Source organism: Pan troglodytes, chromosome X, assembly GCF_028858775.2.
Source record: "Pan troglodytes isolate AG18354 chromosome X, NHGRI_mPanTro3-v2.0_pri, whole genome shotgun sequence".
Lineage (NCBI taxonomy): Eukaryota > Metazoa > Chordata > Mammalia > Primates > Hominidae > Pan > Pan troglodytes.
The window spans coordinates 7,757,997-7,781,542 of NC_072421.2; the positions used below are offsets into that span (position 1 = coordinate 7,757,997).

Here is a 23,546-nt window from a genome sequence, read left to right on the forward strand (position 1 = left end):
TGTTCTGCAAACTGCAAGGAGCTCAGTAAGGCCAGATTACACCATACCTGAGGCAAAGAGAAATAGTCCTCTGTAGTCTATCCCTTCAGCATAAGGCTGCAGGTAGCTTATGAAGGCTTATGCTTCTAGTTACGTCTCTGTGTGCACATCTGGAGCCCTATGACCGGCTGAGCACCCATGGGCAGGAACCGTCTCCTACACCTTTTGTTACCTGGCACCTAGCACAAAAAGATGCCTGTTAGGTGCATCTGGACAACCTTCATAGGCTGCTCAGACCTCCTCCCAGCCCCTTCCTTTAGGTCTCATTGTTACCTTGCTCAATGCAGGACACATGATCAATATGTAATGTGGGTTTGATTAATGAACCGGTGTGTTTAATCTGAACAGGATTAACCCCAGTAGGCTATCACTCTTTCAGCCCTTCTCTGTGTGCCATGTTACTTTAAAAGTAGTAAAAAGTGGAAACATGTATTCCTAATATATGAAGACTTGGTGTTACCGGGCTGAACTGGGGTCCACTCACCCAGCGCAGTAAGGCCAAACATCCACACCGAGGTTTTGCAGTGGGAGAAAGGAGGGTGTTTATTTGCAGGGTTCCAAGCAAGTAGAATGAGGCCTCTCTCACTTAAGATTCCACTTCCCCAATGGTTTGCAAGCAAAGGTTTTTAAAGCCTGGGAGGCAGAGGCTACAGGCAAAGTCATAAGTCTATACATGGAGATTATACATTGGTTTGACCTAAAAAGGCAGGACATCCCAAAGAAGGGCGCCCACAGGTTATAGGTGGCTTCAAAGATTCCCTGATTTGCGATTGGTTTAGGAAGTGAAGCTTTGTCTGAAAATTTGGGGTCAGCAAAAACAAACATGATATCTGGCCTGTGGGCGTGGCTTCCTCCAGGCCCCTTGGGAAGAAATTTGGAAGAAAGAATGTCAGTCAGAGTTCAGTCCTCAGTTCCTCTTTACCTGGAGCCTAGGTGCCAGCAGATGGCATTTTCCATTTGGAAGGGGTCCACTTTCTGAAAACCAACTATGGGACATATGTTAAAGTGTTATCTGTAGTTATTACAGGGAACCAAACATTTTATGGCTCTAACTTCCTTGTCTATTGTTTTACTCTATGATTACCTTCTTGCTTATCAGTTGCTCATTTACTTTTCAAAACTAGCTAGGTGCCTGGAATTTTCTTTGAAGGAACTCAAGATTTTTCCTTATTTCCCTGCCTGGGGGAGTCCAGCAGGCCCCTAAGAGGGGTCCCTGCTCCATCTCATTGGTGTTTCAGTCTTATTTTCACAAGGCTATAACCTGTGTGGAGAGAGTTGTTTTTATTTCATTTTGTAGATGCCAGCGTCCCTAAAGACTGGAGTTCCAGACTGCATTCCACGCTCTAGTTCATCCATTCATTCATTCTCTCTCTTAGTGCCTGTTCAGTTCCAAAATAGCTTAGCAGCTGCCGAGGACGAGACGTGTACATCAATCACAATTCTAGGGGTGGTTGGAGAGTAATAGTTACTTAAGAAAGTTACATATGGAAGGCTATAGAGCCCCAGGGCAGGGAGAGGGGACCCCTGACTGACAATCCCGGGGAAGTTTCATGGGACAGAGAAGGAGCTGCATCACGTTTTGCACAGATAGTTCACCAGGGTTCAGAGACACGAGAGGTATAGATCAGAAAGGGAGCCTCAATGGTCTTGAATAATGGTTGGGAACCCCAGTTTTATCATACAACCCTGCAAGCATGTCAGGAGCTACTCCATAAATTTCTTTTTTTTTTTAAAGAAATGTATTTGATGTATTAGAAATGTTTTGCTTGCATGCTGGAGAGACCATGAATGTGTAACATGATTAATGTCTCAGCCACCACTCTATTGCAAAGTATTATCCTTTTGTCAACTTATTTGAAATCAAGTTCACAGTGAAACATTGTTAAAATACAGTGCCCTAAAAGGAAGATGGGGTTTCCTTCTAGTTATGGGAAGTAGGCTTCTGAGTGTCAAGTGTCAAGATATCTTGTTCTCTAGAGCTGCAAACTCGAACACATACCTGTGGTTTACGCACAGAGAAATCATAGGATTTAACACCCTGTTTAAAATAGCATCCTTTCTAAACAATCGTGACTTCTACTGTCCATCAAAACCCTTCAAAGGACTTTGCTATTTGAACATTTTTTTTTCCTTTTGAGAGAATCTCGCTCTGCCACCCAGGCTACAGTGCAGCGGAGCCATCTCGGTATTTGAACTTAATGATTCTACTGTATTCCCAAGTCAAATCTGTTTCCCTAGTGAAATCTATGGGCTTCATCAATGACAAAGTGGATAAAGAAAATGTGGTATATATACACCATGGAATACTGTGAAGCCATAAAAAAGAATGAGATCATGTCTTTTGTAACTTGGATGGAGGCTATTATCCTTCGCAAACTAATAATGCAGGAACAGAAAATCAAATACCACATGTTCTCACTTATAAGTGAGAGCTAAATGATGAGAACTTATGAACACATAAAAGGAAACAACAGAGACTGGGGTCTGTTTGAGAGGGGAGGGTGGGAGGAGGGAAAGGAGCAGGAAATATCACTATTGGGTACTAGGCTTAATACCTGTGTGATTAAATAATTTGTACACCAAACCCCCATGACATGAGTTTACCTATGTAACAAACCAACCTTCACGTGAATCCTCAAACCTAAAATAAGTTAAACATAAATAAATAAATAAATAAAATAAAATATACCAGACTTCTTGTTAAAAAAAAAAATCTATGGGCTAAATTTGGTAGAATGGCTAGGATTAAATCATCCTTCCATTAAATTCAATAGGTTATTCCTTTTAATAAGAGGTACATTACATGTCTGCTGCAGTCTACATTTAAAAAACAATTATCTAATATTCCAGGGGTGAGGGAGTAATAATAGGACTGTTTCATTTCTTTAAGGAAATGACTTTGCAGTATGATTATTCTGTTTAGGTTTGGATATGGGTAAATTTTGTCTTTGTCAAAATGTTCTAGCATAAAGGGAAATTGGGAAATAAGGGTAGGGTCAAATGTATACTTTGGGTATAATTCTGGTCAAAGTTTAGAAATCTTGGCAGTAAGTCCTTTATAGAGTAGTTCCTAAAATACTTCCCTCTGAGACCCTTCTAAAATAAATTTTCTTCTATTGTCCACATGCTTTGAATGATTGTGTCAACCTAATAAAACCAATTTTCTAAGGAATAATTTATCTTCCCATTTAATAATTAAGAAATCATTATCTCCATTAGGGCTTCCACTTAATTTGACTGTGTTCCATACCATGTGATTATGATTTTCATAGACAGCAAGATAAATAAGTAAACCACTAAACATCCCATAGCCTGTGACCCTTTGTAGCTGTTAAATGTAAAATTTTCCATCAGGGCTGTTGACATTTGAAAATGTTCACATTGCTTCTTTGGGACCTTAGGAGTAGAAACCATTGCTTGAAACTAATAGAGGATTTAAGATTTCTATGCAATCCTTAACTCTTTCTAGGAAATTTAGTTTATGGCTCTCAATTTATGTTCCTACACCCTGGACAGGTATTGGATCTATTTGGATCAGCCTGGTGGGTGAGTCTTGAGAAGACGCTTCATTCTGCACTTGTATCTGTGTCAAGGCAGTAGAACAGAAAGGAGTTCAAGCTGAGAGTCCTGCAAATTGCAGTTCTCTTATTGAAGGAGCAAGTGGCCCCACCCCTAGCTTCACTTTTCTAAATCAGGGTTCAAAGCCTTTGAGCCTCTCTTTGCATGAGGAGTTGCAAACAAATTCATGGAAGTTTCTTCTCAACCTTCACTGCAGCTGCTTCTCACCTGATCCACCTCTCAATGTTGAAGACCTCCAGGGCTCTGTCCTGGGCCCCCTTCCCTTTATCTTCAGACTTGCCCTATCTGATGTCATCCAAATCCAGGACGTCATATGACATCCAACTGCAGGGCATCCCACATACAGAGCCGGGACCCTGCTGTGGAGGTCCACATTGCTATGTCCAGCTGCCCACTTACCACACGACCTGGAAGCTCAGTAGGCATGTCATCTCGGAAAGATGCAAGCTAGACATCAAATGCAAGCTAGCCCAAGCCCACACATGCCCAAATCTGCATGATCTTATTGAATGCTTTACCCCGTGACTGAACCTCAGTGCTACGATATTTGCTGGTTGATGGGCTTGTTTTATTTTGCCTCTCTTTAACCCCTATGTATCCCATATTTTGGAATCACATCCTATTCAGTTTATTTTCTAAGTTTATCTGACATTGGTCATCTTTTGTCAGCTGTATCAATTTTCCATCTTGTCCAGGCCACTGTGGTCTGCCCTTTGGACTTCTCCAGTGTGCTTCTTGGTGGTCTCCCTAATTCTTTGTTCTCACACTCCGTTCTCCACCCAGACACTGGAGTGAGCTTTCGTAAACATAATGTCAATGTACTCTATTGAATTTCTGAGGACTGACATAACTGTTAGCACCACAAACTGGGTGACTTAAAAACAGCAGAAAGTTGTTTTCTCTCAGTTCTGGGGGCCAGGAGTCTGAAAGCAGGCTGCTGAAAGTGGTGGGCTCCCTACGAAACCTCTAGGGGAGAATCCTTTGTTGTTCTGCCATTAATTCTTAACCTTCCTTGACTTGTAGATGTATCACTCCAATCTCTGCCTCCACCTTCACATGGCTTTTTTTCCTTTCTTCAAACACTCTAATATCAACCAGCCATGGTGGCTCACACCTGTAATCCCAGCACTTTGGGAGGCTGAGATGGGAGGATCACTTGAGCTCAGGAGTTGGAGACCAGCCTGGGCAACATAGTGAGACCTTGTCTCTACAAAAAACATGTAAAAATTAGCTGGCTGTTGTGTTGCACACCTGTAGTCCAAGCTACTGAGGAGGCTAGGGTGGGAGGATCACTTGAGCCCAGGAGTTTGAATCTGCAGTGAGCTATGATTGCACCACTGCACTCCAGGCTGGTCAACAGAGTGAGACCACTGTCTCTACAAAAAAACAGTTTAAAAAACAAAATTAACCAGGGGTGGTGGTACACATCTGGAGTCCTAGCTACTCAGGAGGCTGAGGTAAGAGGATCGCTTGAGCCCAGGAAGTCGAGGCTGCAGTGAGCTGTGATTGCACCACTACACTCCAGCCTGGGCAACAGAGCAAGACCCTGTCTCAAACAAACAAACAGAACAAAAAACCACTCCAATATCTTCTCATCCACTGAAAATACAATGTGAAGTCTGCACCCCAGCTGTACAGTTTTCTCCTCCTCTCTTCCTGGGTCCCCCAACCCCTTCATCTTGTTCCCACCTTAGAGTCTTTGTGTTAGAAACTCATCCTTTCATCTCATCTTTGGATGGATTTTATCTTTCACTCATATGTTGCCTTTGTAAGGTCTCCCTGGACCACCAAATCAAAAGTCCTTGTCTCCTCCCACCACTTTATTCTAATTGCTCACATCTCTGATATCTTACCTGTTTATTATTTTATTTGCTCATAGTCCTTCTCCCATGGAAGCTGGAATCTGGGCTGCCTCATTTACCACTGTGTCCTAGTGCCTTGAGTAACCATGGAGTAGGCATTCAATAAGAACTTACTGAATGAGTAGGGATATGGTTTGGCTGTGTCCCCATCAAAATCTCATCTTGAATTGTAGCTCCCATAATCCCCACATGTCATGGGAGGCACCTGGTCAGAGGTAATTGAATCATGGGGGCGGGTCTTTCCTGTGCTGTTCTGGTGATAATGAATAAGTCTCATGAGATCTGATGGTTTTATAAAGGGCAGTTCCCCTTCACATGCTCTCTTGCCTGATGCCATGTAAGACATGCCTTTGCTTCTCCCTCACCTCCCGCCATGATTGTGAGGCCCCCTAGCCATGTGGAACTGTGAGTCCATTAAAACTTGTTCTTTATAAATTACCTAGTCTCAGATATTTCTTCATAGAAGTATGAAAATGGACTAATACAAATAGTGAACACTTCTCAGATTTCTCTTCCTTCTGTCTCCTTCTCTCCCTATTTCTTCCCTTTCTCCTAAAATATCCCTTAGATGGGACCAGAATAACTTCCTTAAGATTTTCTTTTAGTTGAGTTTAGAGTTGTTTGCCTTTTCCTCATACTACAAGATTTCCTTATTCTCAGAACAGAACAGTTAAACTCATATGTCTGGCTTCATTTCCATCCCTCTCCCAAGTCAAGGTCACCCTGAAGGAGGCTCTTCCTCCCTCCCTTTTTCTCTGCCTACAGGCAAGTAATAAATGTCAATGGGATGGATAAATTAACTCTATAGATGGCTTCTGCAGAAGTGTGGGGGTGGGGGATCATATTTTCCAGAGTGTTCAAGAATATAGACTTTTTTTTCATGTGCAGAGAAATGCTTTTAAAATTCCCTGATGGCTGCATGGAAGGCACTGCTCTTCAGGCATTTTTTCCTTACCTTAAGGCCAAATTCCAAACACATGGCTTGAGTCCATGTCACTTATGAGTTGCTTCTTACAGTCACTGATTTTGACATCTCTTCCTGTCATTCAATAACACAGCTTTCTGAGAGCAATTGATACTTTTATTGTGAGAGAAAAATAGTAGCAACTGACTCTGGTAGATTATTACAAGGTAGTTATGTTCAAATGATGTTGGCAAACATTGTCATTGGCTTCCCAAGAGTAGGCAAAGCTGCCCCTTCATGCTAGTGTCAGTATTTAGTCCTCCAGCGGGTATCCACAGCCTTTTAACCTTTGAAAGAAGATCGCATCAGTCTCATTTATGTGTTCATGCATTTGGTTTAATTTTACTGGCATGCATTTATATATTGATTCTATAGAACATGCCAGGCACAGGGCTAGCTGATAGGGTATAAAGGCAAAGAATAAAGGGTCTCCGACTGCTACTAATTTACATTCTACTAGAAGCTAGTAGCTTAAATTCTACTAAAAGACAGAATGCCTCTAAATTCTACTAGTTTTTAGGATAGATATATAAGAGACCACTTCAGTGTAATGTACTGGTAAGGGAACTGTTAAAGAATGGTAAAGGCAGTTAGCCCAACTTGGGAATTCAGAGAACTTTCCAGGAGGAGCTGACATTTTGCAGGTTGACGTTTTGCATTGTTGGCTAGGAGAGGACAGGTGGGAAGTACACAGTAGGCAGGTGTGAAATACTTATGGGGAGCGAAAAAGCAGCTCAGTATTTCTAGGGATGAAAATGTAGCTGGGCGCAGTGGCTCATACCTGTAATTTCATCACTTTGGGAGGCCAAGGCAGAAGGATCGCTTGAGCCCAGGAGTTCGAGACCAGTCTGGGCAGCATAGTTAGACCCCATCTCTAAAAAACAGATTTAAAAATTAGTCAGATGTGATGGCATGTGCTTGCAGTCCAGCTACTCCAGAGGCTTGAGATGGGAGGATCAGTGGAGCCTGGGAGGTGGAGGCTGCAGTGAGACTTGATTGCACCACTGCACTCCAGCCTGGGTAACAAAGTGAGATCCTGTCTCAAAAAAAAAGTGTGAGCAAGGACTGACAGTGTCAGGTGATGGAGACTTGGTATCATGTCCAGGCATTGAGCTCTGCCTTGTGGGTTATCTGAACTGGGAGTAGGGACCAGACAGATGGGTTAACATTAGTGAACACCCTGAAAATGGAAGGGCCATTTGGAATGATTGGGACTGTCCACTTTAGCAGAAAAGGCAACTGCTGGATCACCACTGTCTCAGGCATTGCCGTAGGCAGAGTGATTTGATTGCATTGGCTTCAGTTGACAAAATGTATGACCTTAATACTACACAGTTAAATGTGGCAGAGCTTGCACCTGTTGTTGAAAAAGTCACATGGACAGGCAGGAGATTGTGATCCCGTAATGGGAGGCTTGAATTTCTCACTTTTGAGATGGGCAAGATTGAAGTTGTGTGGTCGAGCGTGCTCTGCAGGAGAGAAAGGTTGGGATTCCGGGACAGCAAAGAGGTGGGAAAGTGAGAAGGATGTGGCCACGGTGGGTAACTGGGCTCTGTGAGGGCAGGGAGTGGGCATAGCTCATGCTTATGGGCTCATTTTCTTTGATGACATGCAGGGAGAGTTTCTCTTTTGATAGTCAAAGGTCAAGCTGTTTAGTATATGACTGGTGGAGAAAATTTCAGGAATGCAATGTATTAGGGAAATGAAACATTTAGCAAAATAGAGACCAGAAGAGGTTAGACATAGGGATTTGTAATCACATTCACCTCTAGGCTTCTGTTTTTTTCCCACAGTAATACGCTTCATTGATTAATTCATTATTTCATTTATTTCACAAAATATATTGAGTACCATCTATTTGGAAGGGATTTCACTATTACTTTAGTTGATTTAACAGTGCATTAGACAGTTTGTTCTCAAATACTGTTGATACTGTTGGAATGAGACATGCATAGAATTGGTTGTCATATGTCCCATAAACTTGAACTTGAAAAATACTGTGGAAATTGAAAGTAGAAAAATAATATGTGATCATAGAAGGCTTAATGAAATCGGAGAGGCTTGTTATCTAGGCTTTTAAGGAGCTTTGTAAATGATTTGGGTGTGGGGGCTGTATTAGTCAGGGTTCTCTGGAGGAACAGGACTAATAGGATAGATGTCTATATGAAAGGGAGTTTATTAGGAGAATTGACTCACACAATCACAAGGTGAAGTCCCACAATGGGCTGTCTGCAAGCTGAGGAGCCAGAAAGCCAGTCCGAGTTCCAAAACCTCAAAAGTAGGGAAGCTGATGATAGTGCAGCCTTCGGTCTGTGGTCAAAGGTCCGAGAGCCCCTGGCAAATCACTGGTGTAAGCCCAGGAATCTAAAACCTGAAGAACTTGGAGTCTGATATTCAAGGACAGGAAGCATCCAGCATGGGAGAAAGATGTAGGCTGGAAGACTCAGCCAGTCTAGTCCTTCCACGTTCTTCTGCCTGCTTTATCCTAGCCACATGGGCAGCTGATGAGATGGTGCCCACCCAGATTGAGGGTGGGTCTGCCTCTCCCAGCCCACTGACTCAAATGTTAATCTCTTTTGGCAACACCTTCACAGACACAGCCAGGAACAATACTTTACATCCTTCAATCCAATCAAGTTGACACTCAATATTAACCATCCCAGGGTCAAATCCTAGCAGAGCAACCATCAAGAGGGAGCAGCAGAACTTTCCGGAGAGCAGAGGATGAGCTGTTGACCAGGACATTTTCGTGGGACTCAGCTCAACCAAGGTGTGATGTTGGAAATGTGGACCCCAGTCAGGACATGGTTAGCTTCGCATTCCAGAGTAAGATGTATTTTTTAGTTTTTCATTCTTGCAGACAATATTAAGTATGAGTTCAATTAAGTGACAAGAAAAATGTTAGTAGAAGTTGCTGTGACACTTCCCCCCGATGCTGAAGGATTTAATATTATGGAGAAAGGTCCAAGTTGGTGTGCTCACCCCACCCCAAAAAATCAAAATTTAGTAAATTAGAACAGGACTGGCCTAGCTGTAGTGTGTGGGCCTAATGCAAACCAGCCCTTGATTTTCTAAATAAAGTTTTATTGAAACCCAGCTGTGCTCAATGGTGGATGTCTCATTCCTGGCTGCTTCTTAATTACAACAGCAGAGTTGAGTAGTTGAGAAAGCCACCCAAAGAGCCTGAAATATTTACTACCTGGCTCTTTAGAGAAAAAGTTTGCCAACCCTTGACTTAGATTCCTTAGCAGTTGGATGTATTGCTTGATGAGTCATTCTTAATCATTTGACCTGTGTCAATTAATTTTAAGGATATTCTTCAATTCTTGACATGTTATTTAGGAACTGATATCACCAGGTTCCTTATTTTTGCCTTCATAATAGATGGGTAATACGTTGGTAGAACCTGAAAAATATTGTTATATTTCCCATCTGCAATTCATGGGTTTTAGTCTTTGGCATGAATAAATCAAGGAGAGTGTAAAATGTAGCATCTTGGGTGAGAAAACATTTCGCGTGAATTATCATCACACACTTCAACGGGGTTTGCCTCAATTCAGAGAATTAGTGTTATCTCAGATGGGAAGATTTGAGGAGAAAAATGAAAAACAGAATATTTCATAAAACTCTGCCCAGATCAAGCATAAGAATGACTAGCATATGCTCTTGCCATTAAAAGTGATTTGACCTGCTGTGTGGTAGCATTCAGAAGGACAAAAATAGAAGCCTGGTTTGCAAACAGCTGTTTCTAACAAGAGTCTTTGAGTAAATTGTAGAAGAATCCTCGCTACGCTTGCCTAGAGAGATTGAGTAACTCAGCCATCATCCTTCTGTGATGAGAACATCATCACAACATGCCATCAAGATGTTAAAAGTGTGAATTGGACAATTACTCTACAAAAAGTTAAACTTAGACCATGGCTTTTTCTCTGCTCATAAATTTTCAGAAAAAATAGTTCATACTCCTTCACCTGTTTTTTTTTTCTTTCCCCCATATCCCATTCTCCAACTTTCCTAAGTTTATTTCTCCTTCAAAACCCAAGTCAAAATCTGTTGGCACAGGGCAGGTTTGCCCAGGTAAAAGACATTTCTTTTTATTTTGGTTGGTGTTTAATCAGAGTTATCTGTGGGCATATCTTTTTGTTTGTTTGTTTGTTTGTTTGAGGCAGGGTTTCACTTTGTCACCCAGGCTAGGGTGCAGTGGCATGATCACAGCTCACTATGGCCTCAACCTCCCAGGCTTACTCAATCCTCCTGCCTCAGCCTCCCATGTAGCTGGGACTAGAGGCATGCACCACCATGCCTGGCTTTTTTATTTCTTATTTTTTGTAGACTGGGTCTCACTGTGTTGCCCAGCCTGGTCTCAAACCCCGACCTCAAGTGATCCTCCTACCTCAGTCTCCCAAAGTGTTGGGATTACAGGTGTGAGCCACTGTGCCTGGCCTGTGGATATATCTGAGCTGTCTTTTGAGACCTTTAATTTCTGTAGGGCAAGGTCCCTGTTCACTGTGTTCTCTCTGAGATTCTGTTGGCATACAATCAGAGTTCTCAGTGGGTATTATCTGAGCTATCTTTTGAGGCTGTGAGTTTCTTTAGGGCGTAATCTCCATTGTATATCTTTGTGTCCCATTTGGGGATGTGAAAATCAGTAAAGCCTAGCATTTGGAAGGACAGGTTCTAGAACTATACCTAATACATTCAATTACTGGCTGTGTAACCTTTGCCAAAGTTTTCTTGGCTGTGAAATGGGTTACTTGCCTTGCAGAGTCATGGTGAGAATCAAGAGTTAATAAAGTCACGAGTTTGAATGGTTTGGGGAACATGTGAAACTCCATCATTAGTCCTGATCATAGCAAGTCATTGCTTATTAAATGTCTGCTGAATGAATGAAGCATCCCGTGTCCACCCTCTGAGTTCCTCTAAACTCTGCTCGATGATAATGTGAGTGGTGCCCGGGAGAGCAGATTTCGGTGCTTTTTCAGCCTGACAGACACATTTGGCGCATCTCGCTTTCCACACAATATCGCAGGAGGAAGGAGACTCAAAGCTACACCATCTGACAAGCCAGGGCACTTGCTCATCAACACATGCCTGCAAATGTGTGATCATGCTTCCTCCAACATGTTTTTCCATAGGCAGTGTGTGCTCGGATGTGTTTATCATCTGTTAAAAAAATTTTAAAACATTTTTTTGCCATGACTGTTGTAAAAACTCTCCCTTTATAGCTTTAGAAAATTGCACAAGATTATGTTTATGGATACATTTCTTTAGGACCTGAATATAGACTCAGAACTATTAATACAAGATGGGAATCTCGTGATGTTCCACATAGTGGGTTCAGAGCTTCCAACAGAGCGCTTCTCGGGTGTGACAATTTGTTAACACTAGCTGCAGATGAAACCATGCCTGGTGCTACCATTCAGGTGGTCAGTAGGTGGCTAGATCTAGGGGCTACAGGCACAGCTGCCCCCATAGTCCAGTGCCTGCAATAGAGGTGCTCTGTGCATCTTACCTGAGCAGGGGTAAGCTACTTCTTTGCACCCAAGCAGAAGTATTGCCACCAGGTGGCCATTTGTGGCTTGGAGCTCCTTTGGGAATCTGGAATCTCTGGCAGGCTGTGATATTTCCAGGGCCTCTGCAGGAGATTTGTTCTATTTTGCTTTGTTTTCAAAGTGGTTATACATCAAGCCATGTTCTCATAAGATGTCTCTTCCATCACCTGGAGTTCTGGGATATTAGCAAATTCCTCAGAGGGGAATAGATCACTGGCACTTGGGTTGTAAAATACACAGACATTGGATGTGCCTGTGGATTTTTGTGAAACTATGTGCTTTGTTTTCTGTTTTTTAAGACATGACGTCTCTCTCTGTCACCCAGGCTGGAGTGCAGGGACACAATCATAGCTCACTGCAGCCTCAAACTCCCAGTTTCAAGCAGTCCTCCCCCCTGAGTAGCTGGGACTACAGGTGTGTGCCACCACACCTGGCTATTTTTTTTAATTATTATTAATTTTTTTTGTAGAGATGGCATCTCACCATGGTGCCAAGACTGGTCTTGAACTCCTGGTCTCAAGCATCTCACCTGCCTAGGCCTCTCAAAGTGCTGCAATTACAGACATGAGCCACTGCACCCAGCCACTATCTGCTGTTTAAGGGCCATGTTTTTCAGCCACTCTGTCACGTGGCTCTACAGCCAGGTGCATCCCTTGGCTTCCCCTGGTGAGCCCCTAGTAAACCATCCTCAGACATTGCCTTTCACCCTAAAGATGATATACAGATCAACTCCTGGGAGGGTACGAAATTCGCTCGGTGCCTCAGTCCTTAATTCTACTGTTCACATGTATCTTTCTGAGTTTCTACATAGGGTGTAGAAACTAAATGTGGTTTACAAATATGGTGTGATCCTCTTCTTTCAGGACATAGACAACTTGGCACCAGTGCTCTTGCTGCAAAGATAAAGTGATATTGGAGAACTGTTTAAATTCACAGGCTTTGGAGTCAGTCAGAAAAACCTGGATTTCTATCTGTAACTCTACCGCTTACTAAATAAGTGACAGTCAGCACATAACTGAAGTTCTCTCAGCCTCAGATTGTGCAACTATTTTATATATATATATTTTTATATGTATATTTATATATATATTTTATATATATTTATATATATTATATATATGTATTTTATATATAGTTATATATATATTTTATATTTTATATAAGTATTATTTTATATACTTTTTATTATATATTTATATATTTTTTATTATATATATTTTATTTTATATATATATAAAATATTAAAATGTTATGAATGAGTTTAGATTGATGGAGAATTACAAAGGTAGTACAGAGGTATATTTTTCACCCAGCTATCTGCAATCTTACCATCCTACACAACTATGGTGTATTTGTCAAAATTAACCTTCACATGTTACCAGCTTTCCCATTAATGCCCTTTCTCTGTTTCAGAATCAATACACAATGCCACGTTACATCTAGAAGATTAACTTTTAGAGGGTGCTTTTTCCTGATTTAATAGTTTGGTTTTTGTTCCCGTTTATTTATGCTGTTTTATTTAAAACAAGGGGGCAATATGTGTATATCTAAACCATTAATGAAATCAGCCCTTTTTTGTTCTATAGCAATCACTTATTTTGTTGTTAAATTTAAAGTGAAGATGGTGTGAGTTTGATCGAGTAGCAGGATAAGCAGGTGAAAATTTTATGAGTTTGATGGAACAGAAGGAAAACTAGACAGTAATTCACACGTTGAGATTCCTCCCAAAGATCTGCTTTCAACTGCTTGAATGAACTACGGCAAAGTAGTTAAACTTCCCATTTGTTGGCTGTGATCTCTGTGAAGCAGGAATCACAGTATCTGTCAGAGAATTACCTTCAAGTGATGTTGAAAGGATAAAATAAGGGGAAGAGTTTTAACTTTCTTAGGAGGCCATCACAGAAACTACAAAGTATGATGTGAACTTCCATAGGAATCTCCCCTAAGTGACTGTGCATATAGAATGTCTGAATATCTGCAAAGGTCAGAGCCTGCTGAGGAGACTACAGTCTTCAGCTGTAAGAAATGAGCTTTTAACTATTCACAATAGCAAAGACATGGAGTCAACCAAAATACCCATCAACAGTGGACTAGATAAAGAAAATGTGGTACATACACACCATGGAATACTATGCAGCCATAAAAAAGAATGAGATCCTGTCCTTTGCAGCAACATTGATGGAGCTGGAGGCCACTATCCTAAAAGAATTAATGCACGAACCTAAAACCAAATTCTGCATGTTCTCACTTATAAGTGGGAGCTAAACATTGAGTACACATGGACACAATGAAGGGAACAACAGACTCTGGGGCCTACTTGAGAGTGGAGGGTGGGAGGAGGGAGAGGATTGAAAAACTAAATATCAGGTACTATGCTGATTACCTGTGTGATGAGATAATCTGCACACCAAACTCCCAAGCCATGCAGATTACCTATATAACAAACCTGCACATGTACCCCTGAACCTAAAATAAATAAAAGTAAATACATAAACAAATACATACATAGATAAATAATGTAACATCTGAAAAACACACTAGAGCAGAGTGCAATAAAAGGAGGCATTCCTGTAAAGGTTAGAAAAACAAAGAGAGAGAGATGAGCTTTTAACAATGGAAATTTGCTTCAGGACCCCTGAAACCTCTGTTTCTAGTAATTTACTTCCTAAATATAAGTGGCATTTATTTCCAGTTGACTCACACATGATATTCCTGCAAGGAATGAGCATTTTTTCATTGGCTTCATTCTCACTTAACTGTCTATTTAATGCTTCACACCAATTGTTTAAAACAGCCTCTTTTTTGAGTAGCTGAACTTCAACTCCACTCCCTTTGTCCCCAGCCTAAATTCCTGACGGCTACTTCAGTGCCCCTTAGCCCTATGCTGTCTTTGTCATGAAGGGTGAGGAAGCAGTGTTTATTCCCCCAGCGATGGGTCACCTGCCCAGCTGGAGTGACCTCAGCCCTGGCCTGTCTGAGCCCTATACTGGAGCACTTGGTCTCCATCCCTCAACGGGAGGTGTTGGTCATATAGGGGCCACAGGAAAACTGCCCCTTTGCCCTCTGAAGGTTTGCTAAAAATCAGCTGACAAAGGCAACTGAGAAAAGGCACACAAATTTATTCACGTGCGTGGAGCCTTACAAAATAGATCTCAAAGAAATGGCTGGATGGTTGATGCTTTTACACCATCTTGAGGTTACAGAAAGAATGGGGCCTTGCCTCCTGGCAACACAGGTTAGGAGAGGGGAGAAGAGGACGCCTGGCTAGCAGAGGTGGTCTTGTTATGCAGATGAGACGTCCTGTGTAGCAGTCCACAGAGAGAAGAGATGGTGAATGTTTCTTGCAGACCTTTAAAGGTATGTGTCTCTCAGTTCATCTTTCCTGGATCAGACAACGGAGGCCTTCAGAGAAAGCCTGGCTGCCTCAATGCAGATTCTCTCTCTCTCTCTCTTTTTCTTTTCTGAGACAGATTCTCACTCTGTTACACAGGCTGGAGTGCACTGGTGAGATCTTGGCTCACTGCAACCTCCACCTCCCGGGTTCAAGCAATTCTCGTGCCTCATCCTCCCAAGTAGCTGGGATTATAGGCATGCGCCACCACACCTGGCTAATTTTTGTATTTTTAGTAGAGACATGATTTCACCATGTTGGCCAGGTTGGTCTTCAACCTCTGACCTCAGGTGATCCACCCGTCTTGGCCTCCTAAAGTGCTGGGATTACAGGTGTGAGCCACTATGCCCAGCCAGATTTTCTCTATAGATTCAAACCTCCCCTACAAAAGACAGTTTTGCAGGGCTGCTTCTGTTTGCAGACCCTCTGAACATCCATCTCAAAATATGTCAAAGAAGAGTATTTTGGGGTGAAATATTTTGGTTCCTTCAGTGACCATCTTCTGAGATTATCTGCTGACATTCTGATCCACTCTGAACTCACCCTTCCTGCCTCTGCCGGTACCCTTTCAATGCTGTATTTAATTATATTCTAATTGCTTCATAGGCACCAAGCCTGTTTCCTCAACTCTCCTGGTTAAGAGCCATCCTGGTAATAAAATAATACCAATGAAGATAATAGCCATTTTTTGTGCCTCTCTTGCAGGCACTGAGCTTGGCAGTTGGGATAATCATTCCATGTAATAATCACGTGGAAACATAGTGGGAATATGAGATACAGAAAGCTGAAGCTATTTTCTCAAGTGCAAAGGGCTGGTGTATCTGTTTCCTATGTCCGTTGTAATCATTGACCACAAATTTAGTGGCTCAAAACAACATGTTTTTTTTTTTAATTTTTAGATTCAGTGGGTACGTGTGCTGGTGTGTTACATGGGTATTTGCGTTATGCTGAGGTTTGGGGTTCTAATGATCCTGTCATCCAAGTAGTGAACATAGTACCTGATAGTTTTTCACTCCTTGACCTCCTCCCTCTTTCCCCCCTAGTAGTTCCCAGTGTCTACTGTTGCCATCTTTATGTTTATGAGTACCGAATGTTTAGCTCCCACTTATAAGTAAGAACATGCAGCGTTTGATTTTCTGTTCCTGCATTAATTCACTTAGGATAATGGCCTCTAGCTATACCATGTTGCTACAAAGGACAATATTTTGTTCTTTTTTATGGCTGTGTAGTATTCCATGATGTATATGTGCCACATTTTCTTTATCCAATCCCTGTCGATGGGCACCTGGATTAATTTCATGTCTGCTATTGTGAATAGTGCAGCAATGAACATACAGGTAAAGGTATCTTTTTGGTAGAATAATTTATTTTCCTTTGGGAATAACCATGAATTAAATGGGTCCTCAAGGTGTTGGCAGGGCTATGTTTCTTGCTGAAAGCTCTAGGGGAGAATCTTATTCCTTGCCTTATCCAACTTCTAGAGCCTGCCTGCATTCCTAGGCTTGGGGTGCCCTTCTCTGCCTTTAAAGTCAGCAGCATAGCATCTTCCAGCCTCTCTCTGTGATTACACCCCTCCACTTCTCTGACTCCCTCTTTCCCTTGAAAGAACCCTGTCTACAAAAAGAGTCAGACTCTGTAAAACGTTTGAAGAGATTCATTCTGAGCCAAGTTGACACAGCCCCGGGAGATCCTAAGAATATGTACCTAAGTTGCTCTGGCTACAGCTTGATTTATACATTTTAGGGAGACATACAGCATTAGTCAATACATGTAAGATGTACATTGTTCAGTCTGGAAAGGTAGCATGAGTCAAAATCGGGGGATGGGGGGTGAGGAGGCTTCAGGTCATAGGTGGACTCAAAGAATTTCTGATTGGCAGTTGGTTGAAAGAGTTGATTTAAAGACCTGCAGTCGATAGAAGGGAGTGTCTGGGTTAAAATAAGGGGGTTGTGGAGGCCAAGGTTCTTATGATGCAGATGAAGCCTCCACGTAGCAGGCTTCAGAGAGAATAGATTGTACGTGTTTCTTATCAGACTTTAAAAGATACCAGACTCTTGGTCAGTTCTCTCCCGGATCAGGGAAAAGACCCCAAAAGAGAAGGAGATTGTCTACAGAATGTAGATTTTCTGCACAAGAGACAGCTTTGTGGGGCTATTTTGAAATATGTCAAATAAATATATTTTGGGGTAAACTACTTCAATTTCTATCAGGGCCTGCTATCTGTCGTGTTGGTATCTTATTGCTACAAACAGTCTGTTTTGTCAGTCTTAAGGTCTGTGTTTTAATGCTAATGCTGGTCAGTTGTACCTGAATTCCAAAAGAAGGAGGGTAAAATGAGGCATGTCCAATCCCCTATTTCCATCATGGACTGAACTAGTGTTTCAGGTTAAACCTTTAGAATGCCCTTTGCTGAGAGGAGGTGTCTATTCTGTTAGTCGAGGGGCTTAGAATTTTATTTTTGGTTTACAACCCTATGATTATATTAGATCCACTCAGACAATGCAGGGTAATCTCCTCATCTCAAAATCCTTAGTCACATGTTTAAAGTCCCTTTTGCCATATAAGGCAAAATACCCATTTCCCCAGGCTCCAGGCTCCAGGAATTTGGATGCGGACACTTGGGGGCACCATTATTTTACCTGCCACAGCTGGTGTAAAGTAGAAACGGAACTTGAATTCCCTGACTCCAGAGTCATTGATTTGAATCTTTGGTGACTCAAATCTTTGTTGCGTTGAGTCCCTCTGATTACAAAGTTTTTGTTCAAGATGCCATACAGTGCTGACCATGTCACACATGGTGGTGACTGTATCATATATATTCCTTTTTTCAATACAACATATACTATATTGCTCATGGAATACTCATGGATGGAATCTATGTAATTAGAGCAGTTGGTTCTTCTACATTGAGCACGAAAGAGTCCATTGAAGTGAGCATTGAAAGGATTGAAATCTCCCTGTTGCCTCTTACCTCTTTTTTGATCTTTTAGGAGGAAAAGCAAACAACTGGGAAGGAGGTATCCGGGTTCCAGGCATCCTTCGTTGGCCCAGGGTGATACAGGCTGGCCAGAAGATTGATGAGCCCACTAGCAACATGGACATATTTCCTACAGTAGCCAAGCTGGCTGGAGCTCCCTTGCCTGAGGACAGGTACTCTGATGCCAGGGTGGTTGGTATTGTTGAGCTCTGATTTCACAGCCCAGTATGCTCTGGTTTGCCTGCATAATGGTGTGGGGACCAAGGCCTTTGGCCCCCTGGAGTTTTCCTGAAAATCACAGGTTTGAGGCAGGTCAATTAATAGGATAAAAGGCATATACATTTACTTAATGTGTACACAGCAGGCTTCCAAAGGAAGACCCAAAGATACAGGGGAAATTGTTCATTTTTTTGCTGTGGTTCAGCAAAGTATGGGCAGTGTGTAGAAGTAGGATTGGAGGGAAAGGTCTGACCTCATGCTAACGGACTGAGTGGGGAAACCCAGCCAGGCCTGTCTATCTAGATGCTTCTTGGCCTCTCTGAGCAGTTTTCCTTCCTTCTGGGCATGGGGCAGGGCCCTCTCTGGAACAGGGGTCTTATGACCTACAGTCAAACAAAGTAGGTCAGAGGATTTATTTATGGGCAGTTTTTACACAGAAAGGCAGGGGGAAAGTTGGAGTCATATTTTTAGGTTTGATGCTGGCTTTGGGAATCAGGGGTTTTGGTTCTTATGACCTGCATTGGGGAAGAGGGATTCTAGTTTCTCTGGCGCCTTGGGATAGAGTGGGACTGAGAGACAGGAGGGCAGGAGAAAGTCAGAGGAAAACTGCACTGAGGCCGCTGCTGAGGCCCTCGGTTTGGAGTGTCACGATGCCTCCAGCTGTACTTGTTATCTCTGTCCAGTCTGGGGCCTTACTGGTGGGTTTGCCAGTGTAAAAACCCCTCTGCCAATCTCTTTATCCAGAGGGAAATAAACTCAGAGGCACTGAAGGTTTTTAGTGACCAGGAATGTGGACGGGTGGTGTTTAATTCAGCCTTGGTCTTTCGGCATTGTGCTGACGCTCTTCTCGTCTGTTCACCCCACCGTAGCTTGCCATTGTGCAGCTTGGCCACAACCTCTTTGACCTCCAACTTTGGGATCCCACACCTTTTCCTTTGTCCACATTCAGCAGCCCTTTGCTGTAACAGTGAGAAATGCAGCCGGTTCCCCAGCTAAGGCCCCATTTCCCAGCACATCTTCACTGAGAAGTTCTAAATGAAATGTCTTTCTCTTAAATTTAAATACGACTTCATATGACATTGCCAGTGGTTTCTTCCTAAGTGTTATTACCAATCTGAAGAGTTTTAAGTGAAGCACACTGATTAATTGTTTTCATTAGTTTGGTGACAGACCAGGCGAATGTCACGCAGGCGGCTGCAAATCTTGTTTAAATTCAGCTGTAATGAGAAGGAAGAGGAAAGGGGAAAGGAAAGACAAAAACAGCCACGCTGCCAAAGCAAGTCCAGAGATGGGTTTCCTCCCCTCCCGCTGTATTCGACCTTGTTTCCTTACTGGTTTCAACTCTGCTTTAGGTATACACCCTTCCTCAACACACACACAGACACACACACCAATGAGAAATGCAGCGTTGACAGTTCAACTATTCTCAAACTTTGAGGTCTCAAAACCCCTTTTCATTCTTGCATGATCGAGGACCCCAGTGATCTTTTCCTGATGTGGATTGTATTGAGCGATGCTTATTATATTAGTAATAAAAAATGAAATTTTTTAAGGCACCAAAGTACTCCAAGCTCACATTCCATTGGCTAATACATTGATGATGTCATCATTTACCCTGTGGCCACAAGGAATGTCCATTGTACACTCCTAAAAGGGTGATAGTGAGAAAGACAAAGAGTGCCTTCCTATTGTTATAAAAATAACATTGGCCTCGCAGACCTCCTGAAAGGGTCCCAGAGAGTCTCTGGATCACGCTTTGAGACTAGTGGGTGCTATGGCTAAGAGTGGAGATTCTAGACCTTTCTAGACCTGCTCTGGTTGAATTCATATTCTTTTTTTTTTTGAGATGGGGGTTTCACTCTGTCACCCAGGCTGGAGTGCAGTGGCGCGATCTCAGCTCACTGCAACCTGCTACTCCCAAGCTCAAGCGATCCTCCCACCGCAGCCTCCCGAGTAGTTGGGACCACAAGCATGCGCCACCACGCCCAGTTAATTTTTTGTATTTTTGGTAGTGACAGGGTTTCACCATGTTGCCAAAGCTGGTCTTGAAGTCTTGAGCTCAAGAAATCCTCCTGCCTCGACCTCCCAAAGTGCTGGGATTACAGGCTTGAGCCACTGAGCCCAGCTGAGTTCATATTCTTGTCATCACTGCAGGGTAAGCGTTGAACTTTCCTGGGCCTTCACTCCTTCTCTGGAAAATGAGTTCAATAATAACACTGACTTTACAGGATCAATAGGAGGATTAAAAACCTCCTTGCCTGTAATGTTCAGTACAAAGAAGGCATGAATGTTTGCCATTTCTTGTTTTGCCTGTCATTTTGAGGTAGTAGTCAGATGTACATTATTAGTACAGTTCTTTCCTCTTCCACATTTAATATTCATCCGAGGTCATAAGATCATAGAGTATGAGGCCAAAAGGGGAATTGTAAGATCTCCTACTCCAGTCCAACTATTCTTTTTTAACACTGTAGTGATGGAAAACATGGCAGCAGTGTCTCAGAAAGTTTTTCCTATATAAAGCCAAAAATCCCATTCTCTATTTCACCTCCTCCTTGGCTGTAGTTCTTACCTTTGGAATAAAGGTTAATACTTCCTCAAGTAGCTAGAACAGAGTGTTCAGGCAATCTCATTTATTACGTTTGTCTCTCATCACCCATAATGTTAAAACCATCACTGCTCTTCACTTTCATAATATCTTGGAATGGTTTTCTACCCAGTGGGGGAAAAGCAAGGTAAGGAAAAAGTTCAGAGGCAAAGAGGAAGATTCATAAAGGGAAATCTTACTGCTTCTACCTTCTAGCCACTCTAGTCTGCGGCTGATGGAGGCCAATCTGTGTTTCTTCTGTGTGCTCAATGAAGAAGATAACGGCCTCCCTCTTAGAAGACCCAAGTATTTTGTGTGTGGGTTTGTGTCATCAGTAGAACCAACTCTCAATATTGAAGATTCCCCTCTGTTTCTGATTCCTTTCATGGACCTCAGAGGTGCTTGCTGACCTCATTTTTTTTTTTTTTTTTTTTTTTTGAGCAGAGTCTTGCTCATTTTCCCAGGCTAGAGTGCAGTGGTGCAATCTCGGCTCACTGCAACCTCTGCCTCCACCTCCCAGGCTCAAGCGATTCTCCTGCCTTAGCCTCCTGAGTAGCTGGGACTACAGGCGTGCACCACCATGCTTGGCTAATTTTTTGCATTGTTAATAGAGACGGGGTTTCACTATGTTGGCCAGGCTGGTCTCAAACTCCTGACCTCAGCTGATCCGCCTGCCTCAGCCTCTCAAAGTGCTGGGAATACAGGTGCGCACCATCACGCCCAGCTAATTTTTGTATTTTTAGTAGAGATGGGGTTTCACCATGTTGGCCAGGCTGGTCTTGAACTCCTGACCTCAGGTGATCCACCCACCTCGGCCTCCCAGAGTGTTGGGATTACAGGCATGAGCCACGACGCCCCGCCAGTTGACCTGGTTTTAAACCACAGATGTTGCTTCTGTGTTGAGGTCCTAGCTCCTGGTACTAGTCCAGCTGTAAAATGCCTTTGTCATCCTAGAGACAGCACAGGTTAGAAAACAGAAATGTGCTTCCAAGTGCCTTATGGGAATAGAATTATCACACAGTACCTTATTTAAAGCATATTGCCAACCAGGTCCAGTAATATTCTTATGTATTTGTCCAGAAGACTTTGAATATCTAAAGTAGTGTTTTCCCCCAGGGGTCACTTATCAATGCCTGGAGACATTTTTTATTGTCTTGGCTCAGGGTGCTACTAAACATCCTGCAACACACAGCACAGAGCCCTACTGCAATGAATTATCTTACCCATTATGTCAGCGGTGCTGACGTCGAGAAATCCTACCCTGAAATTTATTATTGCTCTTTTATGGAAAATGTTGTTATAATGGAAAATCCCATCAAAACTTTTCAATAAAAGCATCTAGACAATACCCTCACATCTATATCCATCTATAAATGTGATACACAGATGTCTGCCCTTTAGAAAATAGTCTTAACTCCTTCCTGCTCAGAGTGGTGCAAATAAGCTTTCTCAGCTCCCTGCTAGAGAGATATTAAATTTGCATTTCCCAGGAGAAGAAACTCATTCAGACGGTTGGACCCAAGCTGTTTGATGAGCACTTAACAAAGTGCCTTTGCTTCTTTCTGCGTTTTGTTTGAAGAAGATAACTTCTGTTCAGCAGACCTCCATTCTTCACGCACTGTCCTGTAATTCTCAGGAAGCATTTTGGATCTAGTGGGAGTCCTTCATGGCCAATCAAAGCATGGTGGGAGATCAGAAGCCCGTGGATCCAAGGTTTCTACTTAAGCCAAAAGAAAGGTAGTCCTGAGGAACACAGGAAAGATTGTTGTTGTTGTTGTTGTTCTGTTTTTGTTTTGCAGCATCTTAACACTGCAGTGAGAATAATTCTCTAATTCAACCCTATGATGTGCTTACGTGAGATTTCTCTCTGGCAGTGAATTTTTCCTTCATATGCACGTTAGTGATTCATTTTCATTCAGTGGCATGACTTATCAGAAGAAATTTCAGTGTCCATCACCCTGGGCATATTCAGAAAAATTATTTCCCTCCAGGTCTCCAAATAAGCTGATTTTGGAAATAAATGGAGGACAACCTTTTGTGTTACAAAAGGCAGCAACAAGGACTTACAAAAAAGAAGAATCGAATATCTAAATGTATTAATTCATTAACATGAAAATTCTTTCTGTGGGTCTCATCTTTGCAAGCAGATACAATATTGCCATAGTATGAGTATGACCATGCCCCTTCCTAACAAGGTATTAACATCAGTAATAGAGAATGGCAACAAGCCATAGTTGGTTACACCTTTTGGAAAACATCAACATTTTAACCATAGACCCTTCAGCTGGGATGCAAGGAAACAGAGTGCTGGCAACCTCAAGAATCAAATTTTAGAGGTGAAATATTTAGAGCTTGTGGTCCATAATTAAAACAAAATTT

At 42.3% G+C, this 23,546-nt stretch overlaps 1 protein-coding gene across 4 annotated transcripts in view; it reads left to right on the top strand.

Moving 5' to 3' along the window:
• Positions 1–23,546, top strand: part of STS (steroid sulfatase) — a 205,907-nt gene that overhangs the window by 159,785 nt on the left and 22,576 nt on the right. For all 4 annotated transcript variants that reach the window (XM_063803877.1, XM_054676418.2, XM_016943073.4 and 1 more), the window contains one exon: positions 18,378–18,537. In XM_063803877.1, the coding sequence (XP_063659947.1) occupies positions 18,378–18,537 (160 nt within the window). The remainder of the gene's footprint in view (positions 1–18,377; positions 18,538–23,546) is intronic.